At 33.1% G+C, this 17,844-nt stretch overlaps 1 protein-coding gene across 3 annotated transcripts in view; it reads left to right on the top strand.

The window, feature by feature from the left end:
- The first annotated feature begins 234 nt into the window (after nucleotides 1-234).
- lrmda (leucine rich melanocyte differentiation associated) overlaps nucleotides 235-17,844 on the top strand; it is a 1,142,584-nt gene continuing 1,124,974 nt past the window's right edge. For 2 of the 3 annotated variants that reach the window (XM_039773257.1, XM_039773266.1), the window contains exons 1-2: nucleotides 235-465; nucleotides 1,871-1,971. In XM_039773257.1, coding sequence (XP_039629191.1) covers nucleotides 424-465; nucleotides 1,871-1,971 — 143 coding nt within the window. In that variant the 5' untranslated portion in view covers nucleotides 235-423. Of the gene's footprint in view, nucleotides 466-1,870; nucleotides 1,972-17,844 lie in introns of those variants that run through there. The other variant, XM_039773261.1, reaches the window with a different exon arrangement.

The following is a 17,844-nucleotide window of genomic DNA, read 5'->3' as shown; positions in this document are numbered from 1 at the left end:
ATAACTTACAATAACCCATAAATGATAACATCCCATGACAGCTATTAAGAAACTGAACAGCTGCATTAGATTTCCGATCTCTACAATCTGCACATCACCTTTGTTGTCTCAGATATGTCCTAATCCACACTCACAAAGCAAAGCGCGCTCTTCCCTATTAGATCAGAAGCGCAGATCTTGTGGTTCCACATGCGCGCACACGTGTTTAAGGGGTGGGACAAGCGCCTGCTTCCGTTAGCGATCAGCTGACCACTACTGAGTACGGAAGCAGTGCAGTTTGAAACACGCGCTAGTCTGCCTTCAATAATGCACAGTTAGTGTTACTCTCTCCTGAGAGAAAGCAAGCACATTTTTGTACTTGTGTGTTAATCTTAAAAGAGAACCGCTTGACAGTCATTCTGCATTGATATTTACCACGCAGTGATGGCAGGCAGCGAGTCCAATGTCGTGGTGAATGGAACACAAGTAAGTGTCGACAATCGTAAACACTTGCTTTCTAAAGCTCCTTATCTGTGCACTATAGTGGCAGTGCCACGAGTGAAGTTTGCAGATGACATACGTTTTGACAGCTTTGGGCAATTTGCTGCTGCAGTGATCGCTCGGACTAGCCTTTTTATCAGTGCACCGATGGTTGTCATGTGACTGGGCGGCTGATTTGCAGTAAGGTCGCACAGTGACAGTCTGAAAAGAGCAATATATCGAGATCTATGATAAAACAGCAAAAAATAGTGAGAGAAGTATCCCTAGGCAATGCAGGCAGAGAAACATTTTTATGAATGGAGCTGTAGAACCAATGGCAGCAACTAAAAGTAGATCCAACTGGACAATCGCAGTGTAACGGACTTAAATTAGTGCGTGATAATAGTTATAAAATTATCCCAATTATTGATAACTCATAAGTATTTTGACAACGTGCATGAGAAAGCCAAATGTGAGAATTGACCTGATATATAATATTGAAGACAAGAAGCCCAGCATACGTTTGTCTTGATGCTTAGCTTGTTCAACCTAGTTTTAAAATGGTTTGATTTGAATGTTTTTGTTTTTCACAAATTCCTGATTGCCCATGTTGCTCATTACGTCATATTTTTGTAGCGCTTGTTAATGTGTTTCTATCAGTAAGTCCGTTTCTATAGGACTAGGTATACATAAACCAGGAGTGTCCTTTCAACATACTATACAGATAAAGTATATTAGTGTAAAAAATATGACAAAGCATATCATGACATTTCTACCTGATTGGTTATCCTTGCAGAATTGGGTTTATCTGTTAAATTAGTATTTAGTCACAAGCTTTCCCTTTCAGTTTATGTTGCAAGCTTCTCAATTGACAGACATAGAGCGCTCAAAAGACAGTGCACTTTTATACTTGTGAAAATGGTGGTCTGTATCTGTCAAAAGCATATATTGACATTTAAATGTGCATGTAGCTGTTAAAGTAATAGATATGGTGGAACCGCTTGTGTAGATCACGACATAATAAAAAGTCAGTAATGTACTGCCTCAAATAAATACCATATTTTCACCAACTTCTTACATGTTCTTGCTTGGTATGTGTCTTCCTTTATATGTCTCCTCACTGATTACTTCTTGTATACATTGTTAATTTTGTTCCAGGATTGATTTTACATTTCCATTTAATGTACTTTGATGTGGTTGATATCATGTTAATTCCCCCCACCATATCTTTTACTCTATAAAGGCAAAGTGCAAAACCACCCATCTAGAATAATGATGCTGGATTGTTGTTTGTGATTATGAAGGATAATCAGTAATCTCTGAGAATTATAAAAGTGATTTACACAAACACATCAAGTTAATGAGCTTAAATTTCATATGAATTAAATTGATTTTAATTTGACATTTTTAGGTTTCCTTTCTTGAAGCAAACTGTGAGGAAATTCCAGAGTTTCTAGGAGAACGATATGGGAAAATTGCAAAGCGATTAGATCTCAGCTATAACCAGCTAAGGTAGGAGGTGTTAAATCAACAACAAGCAACAACTATAACAATTACAGACAATTCTATGTTTGGATGCAGTAGTGTTTTCTTTATTGTTACACTTGTGCTGCCCATGTACAGTATTTACACTTTTCACTGTTACAAATCTTATCAAGATGTATGAAGGTAATTTTTTTTAGAATTTTAAAAATGTCGAAGCTGCCTGCCATGAAACAGAATTTTGCATATCATCAGAATGCTTTTTCACTTCATTCCCGTGAAACTCTTCACAGATTATTCATTAAAAAATAGCATAAAAGGTATCATATATTGTGTTATGATTTAGCCTAAGTTATTACATAAACAGAATAAAAGAAGATTAAACTACATATCCTTTTATGGGATGCTGTGTTTATTTCTTACTAAGCTGTAAACTTTGTAAAGAAGACGAGTCAAAATGATTTTCTGTGTGCTTTGTTTAATTTAATTATATTTATGTTATAAGTGAGTGTTTAAGATTTGGCCAACAGGGTTACATAAACAGAGCACTGTGTATTTGATTACAAATCCCAGCAGTGTTTCTCACTGTGAACAAAAGCGCCTTACTTCTTTCCATGTTTTAGAATTTGTAAATGTTAATTTGAAATGTAGAGTCATTTTATTTAAAACAGAAATTGCCATACAGAGTAACAAAAGATAAGTTCATTCTCCGATAAAATGATTTGTAACTTCTTTGGAAACTGACAAGCAGATAACACACTGTTGTTTGGAAAACTAGAGTTCAGATACAATACTTTACTGTTATGCTGTTTGAAAATTAACTCTTAATTTTAGGCTAGTTTGAAATTCTTAACTAAAACAATGAATGTTTATGAATATTTTGTTAAGATATCATTAAGAACTAATAAAGGGGACCTTTTAATTTCAGTATTTAGTGTATTTAGCTTTCTCTGCTTGAAGCCAAGCTATTTGCCGAATTTGTTTGCCACCGTTGCACGACTGATGAAGCCAGAGTTTGGCATCCCTTTTTCCAGAAGAGCCACAGTAACTGCTGGTTTTCTTTCCAATTAATTTATTTATTATAAATCAACTCTTGCTCTGAATTGAACATGCTATTCAATTAGATGACTTACCCCTAATTTTGTTCTGATTGGTCAGAAATTTCCACCAGTGTATACTGTATTTTGCTTTACTGAGAAGAATGAATAAAATAAAAGTATTCCTTAATATTTTATTGTTTATTTTCTGTTATTGCCATCTAAATACTGCCTCCTGAAGACTTGGTTAGTGCTCATTACAAAAGTTTTGTACAAATAGCTGCTGAAATAGTACAAAACTAATTATTGGGCATTGTTGCTTTCACCTCATTGTTAATTGCTTAAATGTTAAAAAAAAGTAAAGAACCCCAGATTTTAGCATCCAAGTCAACTCTTGGGTGCTAAAAGGTGTGGCAATTACAGTACAGGACTCCATATGAGTTAACAGAGCTATACCAAGAGAAGTGGAATTTGTGGGAGATGGAAAGCAGAAATAAGATGTCCCACTAAACAAGTGGTTCAGGTGTAATGACAGGAGCTGGTCTTAACTTAAGAAAATAGCTTGGGCTGAAATCCTGTCATAACTGTAATTCTTCAGGAACAAAGTCAAATGTGTTTAGCCTAAACAATTAGACAAAACAAGAAGATAATAATAGTTAATAAAATGCACCCAGTAGTTTTTCACCATGTTGTCAGTTACTATATAATTCTGAGATGCTGAAAGGATGGCAAACAAACAAACAAACCAAGAGAGCAATCATATTAAGTTATACTTACTGTCCTGTTTCAGTGAATACTCCATCAGTTGCTTTAACATTCTTTAAGAGATGGGGAGGGATTTATGTTACCAGATTAACATGCTTTTGCACTTGGCCTACTTCACACTCCTCCATACTGTTTTAAATGTCTTTTTGGGAAAGTGATGTAATTATTTTAAAAGTCTAGTGATACTAATATCAGGCACTAAAAATGTATTGCTATTATTTGTTCTTCTCTATAAATTTGAAATATCAATAATAGTGATAGAAATAGTTTTAAATGAATAATATGGTAAGTCTTTATCAGGAGATTCAGCTTTTAAAGTCTTGCGCACTTCATGCTTTGTGAATTTAGTAATGCTGCAGCTTTTGGTTTTTGGAGCAGTCAGTGTTTTTTAATAGCCGTTGTTACATACATTTCCGGCTCTTTCACTCTACTCCACTTCTCTTTTACTGTAACATACTGATACTTCCATATTTCAATATGACATTTCACAATCTGTTAAAGTATTGGCTACTGTTTTTGGAAACATTTTTTTAGATTTTAAAATAGACTAAGAGGAATGTGTTTTTTGTTGTTGTTGTATTTCGAATAAACTAGTGTTTGGCCAATGTATAAAAGTGTGGACTTTTATATATAATCTCCCAAATTTGATCTGAAGAATAATAAAATTAGAATTCTTTATGTAAACATGAAGTGTCGTGTTTTATATGGTTTATTAGAACAGTGTTTCCCAATCTCAGCCCTGGGGGCACACTGTGGCTGCAGGTTTTTGTTCCAACCAGCTTCTGTTTTTAATTGGACTCCTGGGCTAATTAAGTGAGGTGTTATTTCTCATGTTCTGTGTTTTGGGAACAATATAGAAATTAGAAAACTAAGTTTGGTAAAAAAAATTATATATATACAGTACAGGCCAAAAGTTTGGACACACCTCCTCATTCAATGTGTTTTCTTTATTTTCATGACCATTTACATTGGTAGATTCTCACTGAAGGCATCAAAACTATGAATGAACACATGTGGAGTTATGTACTTAACAAAAAAAAGGTGAAATAACTGAAAACGTGTTTTATCTTCTAGTTTCTTCAAAATAGCCACCGTTTGCTCTGATTACTGCTTTGCACACTCTTGACATTCTCCCGATGAACTTCAACAGTTAGTCACCTGAAATGGTTTTCACTTCACAGGTGTGCCTTATCAGGGTTATTTAGTGGAATTTCTTGCTTTATCAATGGGGTTGGGACCAGCAGTTGTGTTGTGCAGAAGTCAGGTTAGTTGGACGATCATTTATTTTTCAACAGGACAATGAAACCAAACACACCTCCAGGCTGTGTAAGGGCTATTTGACCAAGAAGGAGAGTGATGGAGTGCTGTAAATGGTCATGAAAATAAAGAAAACACATTGAATGAGGAGGTGTGTCCAAACTTTTGGCCTGTACTATATATATATATATATATATATATATATATATATATATATGTGTGTGTACCAAGCAGTTAATATGGGAATAATGTATTTTTTCTTTTTAACAGTATTTTCATCTTGATTTTCTTTCTACTTTTCTAGGTGTTCTAATTGTTTAATTAATCCATTATTTACGAATTAGTGGGTCTGATGCTAAAGTAGTTGCAGCCTTTGATTATTCCGTGTTGTTTGCCTGGGTGTCTGCTCTGCTCATTTTTAATTGTCATTAATAAGATACAATGAAGGGGAAAAACTGTACAGAGAAAGGGCAAAATATAATGAAATCAAAAGAGAGTTAAGCATTTAAATCTATAGCAAAAGCAGAAATATTTCTAAATGTCTTATAAATGTAAAAATCATGCTGCTGTGCTTTTCTGAATTTAGAATAAAAAAAAATAATACCAGCTAATTAAATGAGATCAGTGCTATCCGGTGTTCTCACTGATTGGGAATCTGGCTGGAACAAAAACCTGCAGCCACAGTGTGCCCCCAGGACCGAGGTTGGGAAACACTGAATTAGAACGCATAAGTAGTGCTGTTTGATTTTTACAGAGGTCAGATTAAACAAGAAGGAAATATTTCACTTGCTTTAATATGTAAATAGTGTATGATGGCTAAGGAGATTGTGGGTTCGCTTCCCTGGTCATCCCTGTGTGGAGAGTAGTGAGAAAGCACTATATATATGTAAATAATTATTATCATATTACTGTATTATTATTATTAGGCTACATTTTATAAAAACAGTGTTTAAACTTTTTTCTTTTATTTTTAGTATCTTTTTAAAGATATTCATACTTGGTAGTCAGTGACTTTTTGAATGTAAACTGACGAAAAAAAGGTTATAATCCAGTAGATTGATTCAGTTCTTAAAAAAAAAAAAACACTTAAGGTACATGTAATCTTTTAAGATCATCTGTACTTTTTATTTAATTCTATCATTAAGCATATATTGTGGTTAATGTTTCTTCAAAAACCTATTAATGTACATGCTTTTCTTTTCTCCACTAAACAAGTAATAATAAAAGGCATTATGTGTTGCAGTCTGATTTAACAGGATTTGTTACAGATTCCTATGAGTTTAAAAATAATCATGAGATGTATCCTGTGACTTTTGAAATTGATAGCTTGCTGCAAAGGGCTCAGAACATTGGCTAAATTGTTGTTGAGTGGCGGTTGTTTGACATTTTGATAGCTTTTAATTTGGCTCTTTTGTAGTTTACTGTGATGAACTTTTCTACACCATACTTGAAATTTGGTCAACTTATGTTTTTTTCCCCATAAATGTAATTAGGGTTACATTATCGTTATTAATGTAATTAATGCATTTTGGTGTATGTGTTTAATTTAAGAATCCTGCCACCTTATATCCGACAGCACCTTTAAACCTGTGCAGTAAATCTCTGAATCTGCATTTTTTTTTCCTTTTGGCAAATTGAATCTTTTAAATTATATTCCCATTTAAAATCAAATTTACAGGTTTAGTGTGTCTAATGTACAATTATTAAGTGTGAACTGCAATATCTATAAAATAATTAGAGGTGCTTGCATTTGAGCACATGTGTAATCCTCCAGTCATATTATGGCCTCCAGCTTGTTGTATTTTTGTAGGTTGTACTTTACTTTGTGCAGTTAAGATCTCAGCAAGAATTTTAGTTTATTGCGTGCACGATTCATTGCTTTGTCAATTGCTACTTTTACTAGCTTATAAAAGCACTAAGGTTTTGTAATCTGATATTAAATTATTATTCAAAGTGAGTGGTTTTCTGTTGTTGCTGTTGTTCAGAAGTAACAATCCCGTTTATGTGTTTGTATATTTGGTAGCTCATATTTGCAAAATTTTGAACTAAAGGATAAACCATGTCAAAGTGGCTCATATAATTTGCTTCAAGTCTGTAAGAAATTTGTGACTGTCTTCATTCTTTCTGTCCCACGTGCTGTAATCGTCATTTGTTGAGATGTATCACTTTCATGAAATTCACAATAACCTGGGATTGTACTGCTAGTTAAAACCTCTGTTTGGTTCTTATCTAATGCCTTCTGTGGCCAAAATATAAGAAAAAAAATTCATATTCCATAGTTCCAAATCATCGACATACAATTATTGTTTAGTGAACCATAAAAAGAAAGAGTTACTTCATAATGTTGAGGTTATCTGAAATGGAGAAATATTTAATGATAGCAATTGCATATTTATCAGTGTCTTTTGCCGATATTAATGTACCTGTCATGCACAAACACATTTCTGCATTAAGTGCATTTTAATATGTGCATTATTCGGCCTGAGTTGTCATCGAGACATCAAAGACCCTTAAGTACAAGAGCATGGTGCCCTGCTGTGGCTGCATAAAGGGCTTGATCAATAAATGTGACATGTTAATGCAGAGCAAATAGAATAAAAGATTTCTTTGACAAGACATGAAAAATCACCTTGTGGCAGCTGGTACGGTGATGCCATTTCAGCAACGACTCTAGCAAAGTTGATCTGACAAGTAAAAAGGAGAGATGATGGTTATAAGGTGCTTTTGTTTCGTACTTCTTTCTTGACCTGTCAGGTATTGAAGAAGTCTGAATGGCCCTTTTTGTCATGTGAAAATTGTAGTCTGAGGCAGTTATCTTTACTCAGATTGTGAATTCTGCTGTTTAATTGATTCGCTGTGCGCTTGAATCTGTCACATATTAATAATTGCAAAATCCTCCATTGCTCTAATGTGTCAAGCATGAATGTGTAGTTATCAGAAAATTAATATCCTTAATGAACCAGTAGTTTAAGACTAATATTGCATGAAATCTGCTCTGCCCTCATTTAATGAAGGTATATAAACATGGTTTCAAAATATTGGCTTATACTATTCTGCCTTTCTGATGCCCAACAAATGCCAGCTTTGTTTTAGGTACATAACACGCTCAATTACAGTAAATATAGTATTCAGGCAGTAGTTAGTAATTAACATAATTGTTGCCAATTACAACAAATAATGTAGAAAGCTAAATAAGGGTGAGAAAGAAATATTAAGCTAATTGACTTTTCTCTTTTGGGTGATTTAGGCTTTATCTGTCATGGCATGCAAAAGGTATGCATAATAATCTCAAAATAATCATTAAGGGCAAAACCTTAAACTGGTGTTATTATTACGTCTAATATATTTTTCCAAATATAAATTGTTATGAAAAATATATTTATTGTATGTTTGCATTTTTTATTACTCAGGTAAAAAATAAAAATTGATTACCTAGTAAAATTAAAACAATACACAATTAAATGTAAATTAAATGATAGTTTGGACAAATGTGAACATTTATATTGATTTTTATATTATGAATGGCATTAATATTTATATTTTCATGTCTACAATGGTCTATACTATAAAGTACTATTCAGATACAAGGTTTTGCTCTTTAATAGCTGACACTTGCTAAACATTTGTGGAAGTCTGGCTTCAACATAAGGACTTGTTAGGTCTGCACAGTTTCATCATATTAATTTATCATCACTTTAAGATGAAAATGGAAAACATTAGAGATATATTAATGTTAAATGAACACTTACAAATGTAGATGGCAAACAAAGTGCTGAGGTGGAATTTACTTGAACTCTTTCCACTTTTTGTTTTTATCTGGATATTATTAACGCCTGCCATTTTGATACCATCTTCCCTGTCAGTTCAGTTAATGATAAATAGTTTGTATATGGATATTTTTGGCATTAATTATTTATGCAAATCAATGAAAAGATCCAAGATTACAGAGAACAATAAACAGCCTTACTAGCATTGATGGTTGATGATTCATTTCACCAATCTGTGCAACGAGTGATAAGATTAGGTAATGGACATTGTTGGGATCAACTGAAAATTCCAATATGATACTCTTAATATTTTTGACTGTGTTGTGTTAGTTTATTAGTTATTGATGCTGAACTGATCATTAATGTTGTTTTCCTTGCAGTGACCTTCTTCTGTTAATTAAGATATGTAGCAGGCAACTTCAGTATCTGCTGAACTTATTTAAAAAACTGACTTCTTATGACATACTTCACTCGATCTATTATTTCAGAAAGGATTTACTAAGAAAATGAAGCATGTGACCAGTAAACTACATTGATGTGTAATTTTTTTTTATTTATGAGAAAATATACATGTACGAATGGAATTTTACATAATGACGAGGGTCAAGTTATGGAGGGTGAAAAAAGTCTAAAAGACAAATTTCATAACCAAGGATTTCTATGTCTGATACTTTCGATAATGAGTCGCACAGAATGGTCCTGCAAAATATTTTCATTTTGTATCCTGATATTATTTATTTTACAAAATCTAAAAATGTACATTTCAAAAGTCCACATTATTCTGAAAGAAGTATGTTACTGTATATGTGGCAAATTTATTGCATGGCATTGTTGAAGTACATATATGCTTATAAACAGTCAGATTATCTGTAGTCTTTGTTAACATAAATGTTGGCATTTTTTCAAAGTTATAATATTGCTCTTAATTATTTTTTTTGGTTTTGGGCAATGCCTTTTCATTTGTGATTAAAACTAGTGTTCCCAAATATGACTGAAGTGCTCATCCTAGTTGACAGCACAAAGCTGCATATCATAACTGGCTGGGAAACCTCTGGAAGTTTGATTTAATAATTCAAGAAATGTTTAATGGAACGTTTTTAAATATATGACCTTCATTTAGTCAAAGCCACTGTTTTACAACAGTACATAAATAGTGCCTGACCTACCAAAACTAGCATAGTAATGCTTAGTTTCTAATAGCATTAAAACTTTTCTTTAATATTTAAATGGATAAAAATTGGCTATCCTCCCGCTATATGGTCTACATCTCTAATGCAGTTCATTTAGAGGTCTATTTGTAAAATGAAATATTTATATGCTTTCCATCTTTTAAATTATTAATAAAATTACAAACAATTACTGCTTCTGTAGATGACATTATTTATCATTATTCAGAAACAACTGCATGTATACATGTATAGATTAATGTAAAAAACTGAAAGTACATGATACTGTATTTCTTGTCAAAAAAATAAACAATCATGAGTGCTCATTTTCCTTTCAGATGCCAGGATGTAATGACACTGTGTATCACATACAGAAGGGTACCAGGTATATTTAGCAGGCATAGCATTAGTGCAGTCATTAGTCTTATGATTTAACCCAAGTATGAGTTTTATTTACATAAAATAACTTTTAGCTGACTTTACATAGGAGAGCAAGTGACACTTGTGAATAATTTATGCAGAGAATTAGTAACTAAATTCCCTAGCATTTAAAAATATAAATTATTATTAATTATTGTGACAATAATTTTACTATTTATTTTGAGATTAAATATTAATTTAAATACCACTGCAAATCTTATTCTGAAACATTAAAGTGTACTTTATACCAGATCTGTGAGCTAGATATATTAACCACCCAATTCAGTGACTCTTATATTGGTACATTTAAACATACTGTATCTTAAAAAGCAAGAATACAGATTAGACAATGCAGTTTTGTTGTTCTCTTATTACAACAGGGCTTCTCCGTTAACTGTGCCATGCGAAAATGTTCTTTCTACCTTAATCAGTGTTCACAAGCTTGTAATTTGCATGTTAATTCCAAATAGAAATCAAGTGAAAGAAACGAGTAAAAACACACCCGAGTTGCTGAAAAATAATTTTGGATCAGAGTCTGTGTTAATGTTTCCTGTGACCTAGCAATTCAGCGAAGTTGTTGAGGTTGCTGATTTCATCTCTTTTTTATTATAGGGGTAATTTGCTCTGTTCCCATTTAAGCAATATGGATTACACAAGGATTAGAGTATATAGTTTATGTTTTGACAAAAGACCTCTGAACTTTTGTAATAGACACTTTTATTTTACTTTTCAGCTTTTATCAAAGACACTGTAACAAGCAAATATTTTAATATTTTCTTATTTGACCTGAATCTCATTGTTTTCTTGAATTGTCCAAGGTATTCATTTTTATGTCGGTTTTTGCACTTTTTATGAATTAAATGTTCACATTAGATATTAGTACTTTATATATTTTCTTTTTATCTACAGGCTTAAAAATAATAATGGTTTTATTTGTAAATATTTTAGAAGATGACTTTGTAAATAGATCATTCAGTCTTCAATTAGCATCCTCAATTTACTGAAGTTTAATTTTAAAGTTTAATTTTACTGCAGTGCTTTCAGTTCTGTTGTTCTAATAATTTCTTATTTATTTTTTCTCCATTTATATATTTATTAAGAGATGCTCTATTTTTACTACAAATGACCCAAACGACCTGATCTCCAAAATTTACAGCTCTCCTTCCACTTAATGTGATCAAACATTTGTGCTGACAAAGTCGTCTAATTGTCTTTATGAAGATGGATATGAAACGTCCCTTGTAACATAGACATAATTTCATTTTCACACTGTAGATGACATGTCAATTTCTTTTACCTATGATAATGTCAAATGCAGTATGAGAAGAGCTTTGTTAAAGCCATAGCACTTTTAACTGCATTGGGTGTTCAGTAGAGAATAGTCTCTTAACCTGAAGTTTGTGAGAGTATCCACTAGACACAAAAGCATTTTGAACACTAAATTGAGAGTATATGGAATAGTGTAGCATGAAATACTACAACATCATGTGGACAGAGTACACATTCCTACTTGCATTGCTGATGAGCATGCAACATATTGCTGCTGTCTGGCGCCATTATAACCAAGAGCATTTTAAAATACATGACCTTGTTTTAATTAATAGAAAACAGAAGTTGGACAATCTGATGCACTATATATATTAAATTATTATATTCATATAGCATTATATAAAATTAAGGGACGGGAAAATGTCAATTTCTGGCTGTAAAGGAAAGAGTGCCAAAAATATAAAACACTTTTGTATTTTGATTTAATCCTATACTTTGGAAAAGTCAACATGAAATAGCAAGGTGAAAGATTTAAAAACACAACTGGCAAGTTGGTCTGCTTGGAAATTTTTAGTGTGTTATGTGCTATAAGTTAAACAGAAAAGGTAAAAAATTTCAATATGTGGCTGAGATCTTCATGTAGGATAGATGGGCACAGGTTTAGGAGACTTCTGACATATTTGTGCTAAGGCAAAAATCTAGCAAGACAGTTACATGATGCTGCAAGTGTATTACACATCCACAATGCAAAGAGTAGTGTCCATAAATCAACTTTATAGTCATATCAATAAAGCAAAATTAAAAGAGAATTTTATAATAATAGTCATAGCTCGCTTTAAATACCCAAATATAACCTATTATGAACCAGTAAGTATTGGCCAGTTAGGAGAAGGAATTCATAGATGTATCAACCATTTTTTACCTTAGTGGTGGTAGTTTGAAGGGAGACGCCACTATATGACATTTTATTATGATCAAAACAACAGTCCGAATATGGACGTTTTTAAACTCATTCTGTTCTCATAATATAAAAGAAGAATTTTTGACACTATTGTGAGACACAAAAAAGCTCTGCAAAAACAAAAAGAATTAGTTTCACAAGTTTGAATTTTGAACTGATGCAACAAATATTAGTAGCAGATCTCTTTGACTGATGAGAAAAACGCAAGAACAATATTGTCAAAGAAGAGGTAACTGTGTAACCCATATGAAAATAGGCTTAAAAGGACATGGCTCTAAGAGGTTCTTTAAGTAGTTTTGCAGTGAGTACATATTCAGGACAGAGTTAATTGTGGAATGTGCTAAAGCATTATAGAAAGCAAAACACTACTCTGACTAAGGACTAAAAACAAATAAATCACTGGGACCAGTCATTTTACCCAGATTGATTAAGGAGATTAGTGATTATACATATAGGCTCTTAATTGTTTTTTCTTAAATCACTAAACACCATGGATACTTTGATTCATATTAAAAATTGCAACCATTTTAGTGATATATTACTTGCATAAGATCACAGAGTAACAGCATGGATGATAAGCAGTTCAGTGTTGCACAGTGTTTTAGGATTCGCATATAAACATCCCCTCCTGTTAGGTTGTGATCATTTCCTTCTAGAAAGTCTATTGCTTTCTCAAAAATCATTGCATTTACTTGTAAAGGTTGTTGTGTCAGTTGCTCACCAAATTGCTAACCATCAGTTCAGGAAATGTACCCATCTATAGACTAGTATTGGGCATTTTTTGATTAAAATTATGTGTTATCCAAAAGTTAATTTAATACAGTCTTTTAAAGATGCCATAACAGGTTTCGGGGGGCTATTACTTTGCAACATATGGCACACTTCTTGTTATCACATAATAAGTACTGAGTAACGCTCTTGTATAGATAAAGTAAATAAGTATCGGAATGTTTTCTTCACTCAGGGCCACTTTAACATCACATTTTGGTTGAAGATCTGATAGCATTCACACATCCATTTTCTAGATTTGTATCCACTTTGGATTCGTGGAATAATAGTCTATCTCAGCTACACTGGGTACACACAAGAGGAGAGCCAACACAGGTTGGAACATTGGTCCATCGCAGGGTGCAGTTACACACACCCACTCACACAGCCATTGACATATTCATATTTACAGTTAACCTAGGAGCCTGGAACTGTGTGGCAACCATGGTAACCACCGTGCCATTCATGTTTAATACCCTTCACCATGAAAAACACACAGTAATGTAGCTAATCAAACAGAGAGACAAATGCTTCTTTATGGCACAGTGTATTATATTAGTCTTTTTGTACAGGGCAAGTCAGCTTTTAAAATAATCCAGAAAGTGTTCTAAAAAACTTTTCTTTGACAAAATCTTTTAATCTTCATTTAATCTTTTCATGCTTGGTATGCCTTGCATGATAGGCAGATTTTGTAAAAGCTCTGTCACCCATTTTGCTCTGTAACTTTCATCCTAGCTCTTTAAATGTTTTTATCTTTGACACCATTGCATTTGTGAAGTTTGACAAGTAGATTTTAAGGAGTCTGGACCATTTCTGTCTATACAGCAGATGAAAGTCAAAAATATTGTGTATTAATACACTCACGTCAAAATGAAATTAACTGATCCTGACAAGTTTAAGCAAAAGAGAAGAATTATTTTTGTGCAAGTACATAGAAAAAAAGGCAGGAATCTAAAAGTAATATAGGAATAATTGAATTATGAGAAGTGTTACTGTAGGGACAGGTGTTAATAGTGAAGAATGTTGGATAATTTGCATTCAGGCTTTAGGAAGTCTTGATTGTAAGAAATCAAGGTGTTATTTATATTTAAAATAATCTAGTGTCTAAAAGAAGTTTTATTGGAATGGTTAGGTTCTTCAGCTACACAGTAAAAGGAAACAGCAGATGATTAACAATTCTACATTGAAAAATAAGGTTTGTTCCCCTCACAGTTCTGATTTGGAATAACAGATTAGGAGATAGATGGATAGATGTAAGTAAATTTGATCTTTCATCATGTCTGGAGCACCAGCCAAAAGGCATTATGTTTCTTGCAAACCTTTAAAATTTTCAGAATTTCTTTTTGCAGATAGATGTTGATGTGCCCCTTCTTTAACTAAATTTAAATAGTTATTTTTCTAGTACTATTAGAGTAAATATATCCAGTGTGTGTTACTTCTTGAATGTCAAATGTTTCTTTTTGCAAGAGGCTGCACTATGTCAACATATATTTGGACAGGTTCATCTGTGTAACTTTTCTCACCCATTCTACCCTAAATTTTAATGTATTCTTGTTATTAATTGCCATGTTACCGTAACTCTTTCCAATCCTGTGATTGACAATAGCAGCTTCTTATTCAAGCCATAAATTCTTATTTGTGTTTGAGTGATTGTTATTTATTTGTTATAATATATATTTTTAGCTTCTTCAAAGTTTTCATTTCCCCTTGGGGAGAAATAGAGTATATCTAACTAAGAAATAATCAGTCATCAAGTGAATGCAGTACTGAGATAAAAGTGAAACTATGCAGCCACTGTGCTTCCAGAGCAACAAGCTTGAATGTGCCTTGCGTTATGATAATGATGCATACGATGACCAAATGCTCCAGAAATGCAGGATGTTGCACTCTTCAAGTGTTATTCAGATTTGCTAAGTACTAAAACCTCTTATAGGTCTGAATTTGTTAAATTAGAAGTGACTTAATAAAATCAAACCCTCTTACCTGGCATGACAACAAAAGTGGAGCTATTATTGGATGGCTTATTCTGCACCAACAAATAATAGGGACACCAAGAAAAGCATAAGTATTGTTAACTATGGGAACATTGACATTTGATTTTATAAGTTTCTTATACACAGCTATACAAATTATTTAGTCTATTCTGTCGTTACTGTGTGTGTGGGGCATCTCAGTTAAAACTATGTAAAATCTAAGTAAGCTGAGAAATTTGAAAGCCTGAAGAATGGAAAAGTCTGATTATTCTCCAGGTATGGAAAGTTCTGCAAAACTGTCAAGAAACAGAAAAACACTGAAGTGAGTATATTGCAAATATATATATATATATCCGTAATATGCTAAAATACAGAAAATGTTAAAGGTTAAAGAAAAGTAACTCCAAACTCAGGTCAACTGGGCGAAAGTAATGATTATTTGGAATGTAGCATTTATAAACATATGTTTGCACCCAAATAACTATACTGAGTTTAATGTGTAAAATATATATTCAACAATATTCTAATTAGTCCATTTTATCCATCCATTTTCTAACCTGCTGAATCCGAATACAGGGTCACGGGGGTCTGCTGGAGCCAATCCCAGCCAACACAGGGCACAAGGCAGGAACCAATCCTGGGCAGGGTACCAACCCACCGCAGGACACACACAAAAACACCCATACACCAGGGCCAATTTAGAATCGCCAATCCACCTAACCTGCAAGTCTTTGGATTGTGGGAGGGAACCAGAGCGCCCAGAGGAAACCCACGCAGACACGGGGAGAACATGCAAACTCCACGCAGGGAGGACCTGGGAAGCGAACTCGGGTCTCCTAACTGCGAGGCAGCAGCGCTACCACAGCACCACCGTGCCGCCCTAGTCCATTTTATGTTTTATGTTAAGTTCACAGAAAAATCAGCAAAAACATTTTGCACAAATGGTGTTAACTACTGTGATTTTTCAGTATTAATTAACGATGATGATACTATTACTAAGATTTGTTTATGTTAGGGGCATTTTACAGAGTTCATATATTTATGAAACTCTTTGGCTGGCACAGTGACACTGTGGTTAGTACATTTGCCTCCTGGCTCCATTATTGTTTTTGTTTCACTGTCTGTGGAGAGGTTGCACATTTTTTCTGTTTCTACCTGGATTTTAATCTAAGAACACTGTTGTAGTCTCACATCCCATAAACACACATCTAAGGTTGTTTGGCGACTCTAAATTGACACTGTATGAGTGAATGTGGGTGTGTGCCCAAGTGTAGCCTGCAGTAGAGTAGTGGATTCTAGCCTTGCTCTTCATACTGCTGAAACTGCAAATTAGCAATGCATCTGCCAATAGTAAAACGGAATATATATTGTATCGTTTGTTGTTTATACATAGAATATGATTTAAAGAATAAGTTGATCCAAAATTTAATCAACATTATGATTTATGTTAATCTTTGATATTTGAGATTAGTGTAAACCTTTTGAAGTAAAAGGATTTTCTGAACTCTAAAACAGACCTTTATAATAAACTTGCTCTTTCCATTTGTTTTCACTGTTTTTTTTTTGTTCTTAGGTATACAATTTTGATTTATTCTAACTTTTATTTTGATTTCATAACTTTGTTAAAATTATTCTGTCCTTAAAGATGATTTAATTGTGTTTATTTTACTCTTACTAACTACAAGAAATGTTTTAGCATCCTACAATTCTCCTTTAATCCAATGGCTCAGTCATGATTAAAGCAGTTGTTGCAGGTAACTATAGAAGCATAAAATTACTTTAGCATACTTTCCTAGAAATGAGAAAAGTAAAAAATAAAACATGTGTTGCTAAAAAATGTAGCATGCCAACTCTTCTGTGTGATGTTCACCTCAGGCTTCTGCATAAATTAGTCACAGCTTTGACTCTGAAAGGCCTTTAAAATCTGAATAATAGTGGAAGATTATGTTGTCATCGACTTGCAAGCAGGTGCATATTAATATAACTTGATATAGTCATGCTACATCATCTATTTGAAATCACTCACCTCCTGGTTGTTACAGAAACCACCAATTTCCTGGGTATTTGATTTCTTTCCATCATAAAGCTACTTAATAATATTTTTATACAACATGTTAAAACCACTATTGGTCAGAGTCCATTTGGACAGCTGGTGTGGTGTTTCCTAACGTTGTCAAATTTCATATCCATTAATTGAAATGTTCACATTCAGCTGAAATCTCCTGACATACATACAATATGTTCCCCTATTCTTCACTTGGCATTGTTTGCTTGACAAATACGAAGAGGCTAATTTATGATACATAATGCAGGCACACAGAAGTTTATCCTTTTTAAGTATTTATTGCATTTTTTGTTGCTTTCTTTGAGCTAGTCTATTCACCGTATTAAGTAAATATTTTGTGTATATGCCATGCTGGAAGTTTATTCATATTGAGATACCATTAAACATTTAGGAAATATGCATTTTTATATAGTCATAGACTTAAACTTTTGTTTGGTGTTTCAAGTCGTATGCAA

Source organism: Polypterus senegalus, chromosome 1 (assembly GCF_016835505.1).
Source record: "Polypterus senegalus isolate Bchr_013 chromosome 1, ASM1683550v1, whole genome shotgun sequence".
NCBI classification, from domain to species: domain Eukaryota; kingdom Metazoa; phylum Chordata; class Cladistia; order Polypteriformes; family Polypteridae; genus Polypterus; species Polypterus senegalus.
This window is presented reverse-complemented; position numbering and strand designations above follow the sequence as displayed.